The following is a 12,840-nucleotide window of genomic DNA, read 5'->3' as shown; positions in this document are numbered from 1 at the left end:
AGTTTCTGCTCTCAGGGTATCGGAGCATGGCCGCTGTTCCAGATATCAGAGCTTCCCAATCACACAGAAAGTTTGAGCCAACACGTGGACAGTATTACCACCACTCTAGCTGCTCTCATTTCAAAATCTTTGAAATATTATCCTGCATGTCTTTGGGAGGAAGCCGGAGAACCCACAGATGTGGGGAGAACGTCGCTGGATTCGAACTCCAGACCTTCTTGCTGTGAGTTCTGACCCGGGCTCTGGGGGCTGCCCGTGGTGTAAACATTGATTTTAAACATGGAGTCCTCCTCTCTGGATGTAACATCCAGCTGATGTCTCATATTGATTATCCAGTCACTCATTGGCTCTGTCAGCCTGGACAGAACCAATGAGCTGAACCTGGTTTTCAGCAGGTTCAGTCCTGGACCCCCTGCTGCCTCCTCACACAGCACCAACCCTCCTCCTCCTCTGTGCTGGTGCAAAAACTGAGCACCAAACTTAATGTTGGGTCATTTGAATCATGTCTCGCTTCATGTTTCAAATGTTTGAGTGTCCTGTGCAGTTAGGTGGGAACAAACATCAGATCTCTGAGAACTCGGTGTAATGTCACATTTTTACAGGAAACAGGAAGTTCAGTGGAAAACTAAATTTCTGCATTTTAAACACTTCCTACTTTAGGAGCACAGGCTGCTTTATGGAGGGACTTTACCTCCACGGCTCATATTTAAATATACATTATTCTGGTAAGGACCGTCCTCCTGTTCCTGCGGGCCACAGCGTGATGTCAGAGTGATGGAGGCAACTTGCTTTATTTTCAGTGAATTTTAATTAAAAAATAAATAAAACACATCAGAAACAGAAATAACTGCAAAAAAAACAAGAACAGAAACCGTGAGTTAAATAATAAATGACACAAAACTAAAATCCACAATAACAGAGTTTTAATAACAGTCCTTTGGTCAAACACTCCAGTTTATGAGGCTTCAGTCAGTGGATGAACCCGAGTGTCAGATTATCAGCTGATTATCAGTCTGGAAAAAACATTCAAACCTGGCTTCAGTCTTAGTTCCCTAATCGGCAGGAAGTGTGCCAAAATAAAAGCCCGACATGGAGAGTACAGAGTACAGCGGATTCTTCATCACGGACAACAAAATGACACATGGAAACATTTTTTATAATATCATCTAAAATGCCCCAAAGTTACATGATTTAAAAATGCTTACAGTGACAAGTAGTAGTGATATCATTATTATTGGTCATTATTTACAATTTTATAAAACACCATAAGCCAAAAATACACTGAATTAATAAAACATAAATCAATAAAAACACAATAACCTATTAAAATACATGAACATGAAATACTAAAAGTACAGATTTAAACTTTTTAAAATGTCACTCTGGGACGAGGAGATTTGATTCTTCCATTACTGCAGTCGCCTGAATTTCATAAACCTGATACCCTAACAAATATCACACTACTACTGCTACTAATATTACTGCTACTACTACTAATATTAATAACTTGAACTAAAACTGATTAAAAAATACAAACTCTAAGAACTCCTCTGTAGCTGTGGCACTACAGCGCAGTCAGGGCTCTGCAGTGCTTGGTCTGCATCAGTGTTTAGCTGCCTGGTTCCTGACAAAGGCACGTCCAGAGGAACACCATGACCCGAGGTTCTCGGGAGAACATAGGAACATTCACTTCAGCTAACAGTTCACCGTGTTTACCGGTTCTTGGTGCTGCTCTCGGTGTTCAGCTGATCTCCTTGGAGGGAGCAGCTCAAACGATCATCTTTGCAGAACAGACACGGAAACAGTTTTAAAAAATGTTGGAAAAATTCCTTGAATCTAAAAGCACCTCTGATCCAACAGTACTGAGCACCCAGCAGAGTCAATGCTGTAAAACCTTTGAATCAGTCTGTTTTTCTAACAGCAAAAAATAAATAACCATAAAATACATTTTCATATCTTTTTAATCTCTATAATCCTTTTTCCTTCCATCTTTGCCTCGGCTGAGATTGGCAGTGCGTCACGGATTCTGGCTTCAACGCTTTCGTCCATTTGGCAGCTGAGCGCCTCCGCCAGCAGACGAGTCTTCACAAAAAGCTCCTTCAGCTGCCGTTTTACCGTCACCACCAGGTGAGTGTTGGTTTTCTTGGTGGCTGTGACTGCTTTGATTTTAATCCTGCCAGTCTGGACAGGTGCCCTCTGACCCTGCAGAGACACCAAGGAAGAGTCAGACGTTTAAAATCATCAGTGTCATCAGTGATGATGTCATCAGTGAGTTTGTTACAGGTAATATTTGACCGTCCTGTAGGCGGTGTTGTGTTAGGCACGTCAGCAGGTACCTTGGGAGTTTTGGTGGCTCCATTCAAACTCAGGGCTGAATCCGGCTCCTCCAGTTTGAGCTCCGCTGGTTCAGAAGGATCAGACTGAAAAACAGCAGCACGGCGTCACTGAAATACCGAGCCCCCGATGGCTGTGTGCTACTAATCTGTACCCCCCCCTTCAGAAATCTGTTGATCCAGATCTGCTCTCATTCTGACAAACTGAGGAACAAATAGAGTTTAATAAAGAAAAAGCATCAAACACCTTTTTTTTAATCTTTCCTTTCCTAATCAGGTCTCTGGGTCTATGAATGTGTTACCTTCAATAATGTGTGCCCTCAGTTTATTCCCCCTGTCTCATTCATCTGTCCCCTCTGAATAACAGCTGAAATATTTACATCCTGCAGCCTGGAAGCAGACGCTGCTCTGGGAGTTTCTGCGGTCTGAGTCGACTGCAGGGATGGATCTCTGCTCTCTGCCTTCTTCTTTTTACGCTTCATTGTACCAGTCTGAGGAAACCAGCAGCACAGAATGAGTTTATCAGGCCAGTGATGATGTAAACTATGATGCAAAATAAATGTCATGTAATGTAATCTGCTCCATATCCTGATCCTGATCAGGCAGGGTTTCTCTTGGATCCAAAAGCAAAATAAAAGCATACCTGGTGCACTGAGATTCCCTCTTACCTTGTCAGGCTGGCAGCTTTTCCGTTTCCCTTTAAAGGAAGAAACACAGTGTTGAGACCTGGACTCCATTGTTGTCTTTGGAAACCATTTTAGTTTTACTTTTAGTCTTTTGGACGAAAATGCTTCTTAGTTTTAGTGGGGAAAAAAGAATAAAGTATTAGTCTAATTTAATTTGATTAATTAGTGGTAACAGTGGAATCAATTACTCCAAAAATGCAGTAAATAAAAACAGTCTCACTTTGGCAACTGGGGCTTTATTTCTCAGAATTTGCTAAAGTGCAGTAAACATACATATGCCCCAAATATTAGCAATGGATGAGGAACACATGCTTAACCTGACCTTGTCTGCAGGGCAATTAAGTTGTATATTAAAACAGACACCATACAACACCAGACTATCTTTAACTAGTGCAAAATATCAGGGTGGAGAGCCTTCAGGTGCAAATGTGTTATATTGAAAATAAGTTCATAGATCTTTTCTTGGTTTGTGTCCACTGAGACCCTTCCTGCAACGTCCAGCATGTTGGTCCATCAGTGATGAGCACGTGTCAGACTCCGGCACACCATATAATTTTATACGGCTTTATATGATTTTATTTAGCTGTTATTAATGGCCAGCGGGTATATAAGTGCTCCCACCACTTATACTACAAATCCCACAATGCACTGCAACAGCTGCTGCGTAGGCCACGACCTGTGTGCTAACTCTTTTTCGTGTTGCCAATGATACATTGATCAGTGGATAAAACAGCTCTCAGCACTTTTTACAGTAACATTTAAGCTGCCCGACCCCCAAAAATGCCCAAATGAAAAGTGGAAAACAGGGATTTTCCAAACAGGTGGGAGGCAGAGGACCTGATCACTAACATCGGAGGTAAATAGTGCATCTCTTTTCCCCGCCTGCAATGTGCAGGGAAACTAGCGGATTGCTGGGATGGATGTGGGAGAAGATGCGGAGGGAGACCTGCACAGGTGAGCTGACAGTGCATCTCTGCGTCACACGGCAGAGATGCACTAACCCGAGGGAATCTGTCAGTTCATGAAAAGTAAGGGAAAAGTCTCAGCAGGGCTCCGGGATGAAAGGTGGCTCTGTGCGAAGCATCCATACGTCCATGGAGCTTCAGCGACGGGACCGCGTGATTACGGGCGTGATTGCCAAAAAAAAAAAAAAATCAAAGCAGGTTTCCACCCTGTGTTTGTAGCTGCACTTTGTGCTGCAAATAGGTTTTAGGGTCCAAACCAAACTACTGCAGCATCTGTGTGCAGCACAGAGGGAAACACAGACAGATTAGAGCAAGACGACAAGTACGCACTTTGTGTCCTTTTATCTGTGATATGAACTGATACAAAGCAGCAAGTTCAGCCTTAGAGCCCAACCTAATTCACAGCCGTGAAAATCGCTTCGCTTTTCTCCTGTAATCCACATGTAATATGGTAGAAAACTTGATGTTGAGACGGCAGAGTCACGCCCTTCTGCCGCTTTCAACACGCGTTCCTGGTTCGAGACCAGCTAGTTTGCGGGGCCGGAGTTGAACCCGTTTTTCGGCCGAGCACCGAGTGAGTTTGCGGTGGAAAGACAGCTGAACGGTTCAAATACTGGCACCGGCACCGGAACCCTGTTGGTGGAAAAGCAGCCCTTGAGTCCTTCAATGAGGATAAACCCTCCACCTCCAAAGACTGCAGTTTCAGGATGGGAACGCTTTCCTGGGATTTTTATCACACTGTGATAAAATAAAAGAAAGGTTTGAATGGTTTCACTGGATTCTGTTTTATTGATTTTGGTATGAAATACTTTTTACTACTTTGATATTTGTTCAGTTGCCACTTTGTAAAAGTAGCTTCAGGGTTATAATTGTTTTTATACTGGTATTACTGTCGCAGTATTTTGGTAAGTATGTAATAAACAGGTTTTAACAGCTGACTAAATGCTGCACATTAAACAGAAGCTTCTGTCCACATTCAGACCAACACCTCAGTGTGAACTCACCTTTTTTCTGCTTGTTCTTCAGTTTGTCCAGAAGGGGGCGCAGGTGTTTCTGGACCACCTCGTCCCTCCGTGGTATCCGATCCAATGCTTCTTTGATTTTGCGGATGGAAGTTTCCACTCCGTAGCGCTCAATGATTTTTTGGGGCAGCTGTTCTTTGAACTTAGCGGTCTTCTTCTGTTTGGGGATTTTCAGAAACGTGAGCATCTCATCATACTGACTGTTGGTCAGCTTCCCGAGGACGGCGCTCAGAGCTTTTTTCCACTCCTTCTCTGAAACCGTTGATACCTGACACACACAGAGATACCGCACGCACACAGCTGTCATTATTGATTATGTTAGATTAAGATTGTACATTCAAACAATAAGGTTATAAAATCCACCAGTGTTAATAAATCCCTTTTACTCCGAATGCATCGCCTCGGCACAACATACTTCAAAAGTGCTGCCGTTCGGGGACTTCTGGCAACAAATACCGTAATATGGCTGTGACGTGCAATTTCTGGGCTTTCAGGAACCGTTTGCATTTTTTTGATAGGACAAATGGTTGCTGAGTTAAGCCAGCTGATCAACATTCCTTTGATCAGCCGACTCCACGTCTCAATCAGCTGTTCGCCCCTATTGAGGGCAAGTAACGGGCGCTTCAGCCAGTCCCATCGCCAGATCTCAGTCTTAAGGGGGGCTTATGAAATCCAACAGGGGGGCACCACTATTATTAGCTTGATTAGTGATCTGGCTTGGGTGGGCGGGCCAGGGCGGGCCCAAGCGTATCAGTGGGCGGGCACGGCCCCCTAGGGCCCGCCCATAGCGACGGGTCTGGCTTCAGCAGCGATCGCCCGGCGTTAAAGGGCTACAGACTGAACCACCCGGGATGCAGCCGTCTCCTTGTGTCTCAGTGCAGAGAAATGAAAACTGATTCTTCTGTTTCTCTTTTCAATTGTGTGATGATGCCTCACATTCACCTGCTGACCCTTTACGGGGGCCCAGACCACAGGTTGGACCATTCAACAGTAAATACTCAGATTAATGCACCAAATAGATTCTTTAAAACTGCAGACTGCATCCTCAGGGCCTTCATCAGTACCCGAGTCATCACAAAAGCTCGCAGCTTCCCTCAGTTTACCGATCACTTCCTTTGATTCCCCGATCAGTTCACTAACGTGTTTCCTCGGTTTGCTCTGAGGAGCAGCTACCTTGGGGGTTTTCTTGGCTCTGGTTGGGGTCAGGGATCGATTTCTGCTCTTCTTCTTTTTGGGTCTTTCTGGTCCTGCAGTCTGAAATGAAAGCAGTGAAACAGAAGATGGTTAAATACTGAATGAACGTATTAATAATCTGTTAGCAAGATTCAGCTTCCTTGTGTTAAGGGTGTTAATAATAAATGTTATCAGTTTATTGATCTTTCCCTTGATCTATTGATCTGTTTGCTTTGCTTTAATAATCCATTCAGTGTCTCTATGTTTGCCTCATCATCATCAGCGTCTTCCTCCTCTGACCATCAGACTGAATGAACAGCTCAGAGCTGCTGATGTTTGTTTCACTCTTACCTCGTCAGGCTCACAGCTTTTCTGTCCACCTTAAAAAAAAGAAAGTGTGTTACTTTGGTTTGAAATCCCTCATTCATTTCTGCTGTTTTCATTTAATGTAATAAAGTCCTTTGGAACGGGGTCTGAGGCTCAGCCCAAACAAGCCGCACAGACACGCCCTCCTGTGGGCCCACCACCCAAAGGAGGAGCCGTAATGGGCCAGACCTTTGTGGTTGTTGGTTCCTAATGTGCTACCAACAGCCTTGCAGCCAACAAGCCAGCAGCGATCCACTTTCCATCAAACTTGGTTAGCTCGTCCCACGTTTTAAGGGGGACCAGAGGTTGCTCCCCCAGTGATCAGGGGGCTGGACAGAAGGCAGTTGAGATGGTTCAGCATCTGGCCTCGTAGGGCAGGTGTTTTAAACATGTCCAAGTGGGCAGAGACCCTGGAACAGATCCAGGTGGAGGAGGAGCAGGAGGATGGGGAGCTCACAGACCCACTGACCTTCATAGGAAAAGCTGTGTTTACCTACCAGCTTCGTCCTTTCTGTCCACTGACTTCAGAACAGTTTCGCTGCGTTTCCTCTTCTTGCCTGAAAGTGACATTTTTAAAAGTTGTTTATGACAACAGAGTCCTGCACTGAACGCTCAGACACTTCCTGTTTCCTTAAACACTGTCAGTGCTCATTGGTTTCATCTGCTAACATGTAATGCTGTGCATAAAGAATGAATAAGTTAGTGTCTTTGTAAGTTGCACTGACCATAATAACTTCTGTTGTCACAGACCATCTGCAGAAGCTTTACACAGCCGTCATGTCCCTGTGAACTCACCTGTTTTCTGTTGTGTGTTCTTCAGTTTGTCCACAAAGGGGCGGAGCCGGTCCTGGACCGCAGCATCCTTCCGTGGGATCTGATCCATTACTTCATTGATTCTATGAATAGATGTTTCCACTCCGTAGTGCTCAATGATTGATTGGGGCATCTCTTCTCTGGACTTGGTCTTCACACGTTTGGGGATTTCCGACAGAAAAAGCAGCATCTTTTTGTACTGCGGCTCATCCAGCTCCTCGAGGATTACAGTCAGAGTTATTCTCCAGGCTTCCTCTGAAATCGCTGACATCTGAAAATACAACACACTGTTAGAGATGAGACCACACTGGCTGTAGTTTACTCCTCATTGTGTCTCACATCCATCGGAGCAGGTTTCATTTCGACTTTAAACCTTCTTTTAATATTTATAGAAGGTTTAAAGGTCCTTTATCATGAAAATCACATTTTCTGGTGTTTTGAGAGATTCATAAACTGATCTGTGCACTGAGCTGTGAAAACCTGAAGGTTCATACTGCCAACGTTTTTCCAGACCCCCCGGCAACGACAGCACCTCACAAGCCAACGAGAATTTTCCCCTCTTTCTACACAGATCGCAGGTAACCAACGGGCACTGATGCTGAAGTGATAGCAAACATGTTTTAACCACTAAAATACTGTAACTGTGGTCTGTATTCACAGTGTTTTTAGGGCTTAAACCTCAGGACGATGTCCCCACAGGAACAGGAAATCATGCTGTTGCCCAGCAGGGTCCTTTATTACCTTTGACCATGCAGACACAGGTCAGAGATGACCATGAACTCTGCAGACTCTGAACCAGACCACGGGAAAAGAAGCTCATCACACACACACAGGCACGCTAAAACCATCTGTGTGGTTTCCTGGGATGAAATCTACATTCTGCAGACACGTCTTAAAGTCACAGATTATGGGACATTTAATTTAATCTAATCTAAAAATCTAAAACTAAAAGACTGAAGAAGAGTCCAAAAATTAAAAGCAGGCATCACAAATGTGTTTGTCACCATTAAATCATCCTCACATATTCATCTGTTAATCCTTCAGAGGGGCCAAACCTGCAGGCTGGAAACAGCAGGACTAAACTGCTTTAAACAGTAAATACTGAATATTAATAAAAATACTGCTTCATGTCACAAAATATTCCAAAGTAAAAATAGTTACCGGCTAAGCAGCTGCTTGGACCCCCCCAGGCCCCCCATTTGAAATGTAACTAAACAGCAACAATAATCCCACAAAAGTAAAAACAAAATATTTTGATTAATATGTTTACAGACTGACAAATTAACATGACTGGTTTAGTCATGAAGACTTCCTGTGTCAGAGCTGAGGTCACATTCATGCACACCTGTACCTGTCTGCAGGAAAAAGAGGATTTACCTCTGTGGAAGAAAGATGCAGGTGTGTCCATGACTAATTACAGTAGTTCACTAATGATGATGTTGGTTAAACATGAGGCTTCAGTTCAGTCAGTGTATGCTGAGCATAGGTTAGATTTAAGGTGAACCACAGTCTTTATGTTGGTGACCTTTGGTTAGCTCAGCAACAGTTAACAGCCAGAGAACATACAGTATGTGGTTATCATAGGCTTGGGCATTTCAACATATTATAATGTAAGATATTGCATCAGCTGGTTAAACTTTAAAGATTTTATTCTTAATTAAATAACGTGTTACTGATTAGGTTACTTTTTCATAACCACGGTTCTCTGAGCTAATGGAAAATCCTTGGATCCTCGACCTCCAGGTGGAATGATATCCCATCAGTCTGACTCTCACTGCCCCATTATGACACAGAGCTTCTGCCTCACAGACCTGTCTCTGAGAACAGCCTCACATTAATGTACGTTATCATTTTGGGGTCGTTACATCAGTGTTACACCTCAGTCAGCTGGCTGTTTCAGTCAGACTGTGGCACAGTGGAATCATTGAGAGGATCTCCTAACAAATACTGGGTTAGGATTATTTCCTGTTTCAAGTTTTGCATGCTTTTGTTGTTTTGTGGGATGTACACCAAATCCATGTGGGAGTGGAGGTTCCACTCTGGTACAGCTGCCAGGTATCTGGAGTTGAGTGCTGGAAGTAGATGATTGGTGTGGGTTTGGGGCCTTCCTCCATAAAAGAGGAAATCTGTGTTAGAGAGACAGGAAGCAAGGGGGCTGATTTTATGTGTAATAGGAAGCTCAAAATTGCCCTTTGGAGCACCCTTTCTTTCATGCTGATTGTCATTTTGCTTTCTGTGGCCCTCTAAATCAAAGATAAACAGGACTCACGTGAGATCACGCATTGTGAATGAAACTGGTAGAGGTGGTAGACTGCAAACTGTGGTGAAATAACACTGTAGTGCAGCAATCTAACTAGAGAAAACAAATCAGTCTGGTATCAGCAACAGGGCAGAGCGGCCTTAGTGTCTGCTCACTGCGCTGATGGCAGAGTTGGTAAAGCAGCAGAGAAAGTCCCAGCGTTTCTTGGTTCTGCCAGCACAGATAAAACATCAGCACACGAGCACGAGGTAATTCACACACATAATGCAGCTCACACAAGAATAAATGCCGGTTGGTACCTAAGAACCAGCACAGGAGTCTAACTAACCAAGCTGGCTCTCTGAGCAGCTCCGACAGAACCAGCATCACGGCCATGCAGAAAGGTGACAGCCACAATGGAGCGTTCACAGAGAAACATAACTGCTGGCTGGTTAATACACAGGAACACACAGCGGGAGGATGCACTGATAAATGTGTTACTGAGACTGGCATGTCCACACCACTGTGTACCACACACAAATATAAACACACAGTCTTAAAAGGCTGTATTTGAGCTTTATTCCTTCAGAAACTCAGAGTTCAGTTTGTTCTGGTTTCTAATGTTTGAGTTCTGATGTTGGAGCTGATGTTGATCCACTGAAGCTGGACCTGCATCTGCTGCTGGGAACTACAATTTATCCTTGAGATACATATTCTGAGATCAGAGTTTATTGGATTTTTTTTATGCTGCTCCTGTTGATGTCTCGTGATGTTCATGTGTGTCCTTAATGTTACACACATGTAGCACATAATGCTGCTGTCCTGTGAACAGTTGGTTGTTGAATACAGTTTGTTTTTAATGGTGTAATTTAAGGTCTTATTACAAAATAGTTACTCTTGCACCTTGAATCTTGCAGCTGACAAATTAAATATGAAAAACTAAAACTAACAAAAAGTTGAACTGAGCATTAAACCAAAAATAGTAAAAATGCGCAAAACCGCTCTGAAAACTAACTAAAACTAAATAAAAATATTAGAGTGTAAAGAGAGTATATTGTAATATCCAAAACTATTATAACCCTGGAAAAGACCAAACATGATACAAACGCAGACTTGAGGGAGTGGTGGCCTAGTGGAGAAGAAGAGGGTTCATCACTGAGAGGACCCTGGTTCAAATCCTCGGGCTGGCATCACTGTGGGTCCCTGAGAAAGCCCACCCCCACAGGTTGCTCCCCGGGCGCCCCTTGGCTGCCCCCTGCTCCATGCTGTGCTGTGTGTACTACATACTCCATGTGTGTGATGGGTTAAATGCAGAGAATGAATCTCACTGCATGTAAATGTATGTGACAAATAAAGCTCTTCCTTTTCTTTCTGATGCAACACAAAGAATACAACTAAACACAGGAGCCGAGGCAGGAAGACACGGAACACTGAACACAGACACACGAAGAAGAACAAAGAGAAACAGAAAGAAAAACACTGGAACTATCACAAAGTAAGGCTCAAACCCCCACAGACACTCAGGACACAGAGAAACACAAAGAAGAAAACACCGGCAAACAGCTGTGACAGTAACACTCACCTCTGCTCCTTTTCATCCACAGCGTTTCTTTCAGGTTAACTGGAAGGCGGGAAAGTTGAAGTCTGGAAGTTTCCTGTGCTGCAGGAGGAGGAGGAGGGGAGATCCCAACTCAGATAATCTTTCAGGTTTGTTTGCTTGACACAAACTCACTGATAATCACCGGCACAATACTCATATACAGGGAGATATTTCATCATTGACTAATTATTTGTTCAGATTCAACTTTTGATCATTTTAACACCCAGTTTCAGAGCCACAGTCCCCCCTTCTGTAAAGAATGGTTTAGTCCAGAGGACTTTCCCCTCAACACAGCCAAAACACTTCCTGCTTTAACCTGACAGACTCCCCACATCTGCTTCCATTCAAATAAGCCTGAATCTGTCTGATGTTCAGCATGTGAGGAACACTTCTGTGCTAATCTGTGAGACACATGCTGTAAACGGAGTGACGTGAGTAACACTGCAGAGCTGCTCAGACTCACTGCTGCAGAGAGCTGCATGTACCACAGGAGCAGCTGTATGAACCTGAGTTTAAAGAAAAGCAGATCAGAATAAAAAAAGTATAAACTCAGGAATCTTTCTACATGATTAACTGCAAATATGCAAACTGAACTAAACTGAACATGCCTTCAATTCTTTATCTTTATCTTATTTTAATTATTTAAAGAGGACAGTGCATATTAATAAACATTTAAACAGTGTAAAATATGCCAGATTATAGCCATAAACTAATTTTCATCTACAGTCCTCCTGGCAAGTTGGTGTCACCATAGTTTAAAACACACACAATAAAAATATATTTAAAAAATATGCAGCACAGTGGCTCGGTGGTTAGCACTGCTGCCTCACAGCTGGAATGACATCCAGAAGATCTGGGTTTGATTCCACCTTGGCCCAGGCCTCTCTCTCTGTGGAGTTTTCATGTTCTCCCCGTGTCTGTGTGGGTTTCCTCCCACAGTCCAAAGACATGCACTTACTGGGGTTAGGTTAATTGGAAACTCATAGGTGTGAATGTGAGTGTGGATGTAGTCTGTCTGTCTCTCTGTGTTAGCCCTGTGACAGGCTGGCGACCTGTACAGGTGTACCCTGCCTCTCGCCCTATGTCAGCCGGGATAGACTCCAGCCCCCCCGCGACCCTGAACAGGATAAGTAGAAGAGGATGGATGGAAAATATGCATACACAAAACCAAACATTACAAAACATACCCAAGGTGCTTCTGTGAATTGCACAATTCTAACTTTAAATATAATAAAAATCTGGTCCTTAGCAGCTGTTAAAGTGATTTAATCCAAGCTGAGATGAACAATAACTCATGACGTGATACCATGTCATTATTTATTTCACAGTAATGAAGCCCAAATGCTCCCCCCAACTCAAAATTTCAACTTATTAATGCCAATTAATAATACACACACACACACACTGATTTGTCTGCAGCTGCTTTGAGGCATCTTGTATGTTGACCTTCTTCCTGAAAAGCCTTCAGCTGATCCAAAATGCTGCAGCTAGAGTACTGACAGGGACTAGAAAGAGAGAGCAGATTTCTCCCATATTGGCTTCACTTCAGTGGCTCCCTGTTAAATCTACAATAGAATTTAAAATCCTTCTCCTCACCTACAAGGTCTTGAATAATCAGGCACCATCTTATCTCAAAGACCTCA

At 43.5% G+C, this 12,840-nt stretch overlaps 1 protein-coding gene across 1 annotated transcript; it reads right to left on the bottom strand.

The window, feature by feature from the left end:
- Positions 1-837: 837 nt before the first annotated feature.
- Positions 838-11,240, bottom strand: LOC115792605 (uncharacterized). Its single transcript, XM_030747205.1, has 10 exons — positions 11,180-11,240; positions 7,341-7,629; positions 7,043-7,102; positions 6,531-6,559; positions 6,180-6,260; positions 4,989-5,274; positions 3,002-3,030; positions 2,714-2,824; positions 2,337-2,420; positions 838-2,202 (listed from the first exon to the last, which is right to left on the bottom strand). The coding sequence occupies exons 2-10, from the start codon at positions 7,627-7,629 to the stop codon at positions 1,951-1,953; spliced, it is 1,221 nt and encodes a 406-aa protein (XP_030603065.1). The 5' UTR covers positions 11,180-11,240; the 3' UTR covers positions 838-1,950.
- Positions 11,241-12,840: the final 1,600 nt, after the last annotated feature.

This window comes from Archocentrus centrarchus, chromosome 14, assembly GCF_007364275.1.
Source record: "Archocentrus centrarchus isolate MPI-CPG fArcCen1 chromosome 14, fArcCen1, whole genome shotgun sequence".
NCBI lineage: Eukaryota > Metazoa > Chordata > Actinopteri > Cichliformes > Cichlidae > Archocentrus > Archocentrus centrarchus.
This window is presented reverse-complemented; position numbering and strand designations above follow the sequence as displayed.

What these genes read in the sequence shown, in the direction of transcription:
- LOC115792605 (XM_030747205.1), bottom strand. Translation starts at nt 7,629, where the DNA reads ATGTCAGCGATTTCAGAGGAAGCCTGGAGAATAACTCTGACTGTAATC. An exon ending in GGACAGAAAGGACGAAGCTG is followed by an intron (nt 6,560 to 7,042) that starts GTAGGTAAACAC and finishes CTTTTTTTTAAG; the next exon opens with GTGGACAGAAAAGCTGTGAG. An exon ending in AAAGCTGTGAGCCTGACGAG is followed by an intron (nt 6,261 to 6,530) that starts GTAAGAGTGAAA and finishes CTTTCATTTCAG; the next exon opens with ACTGCAGGACCAGAAAGACC.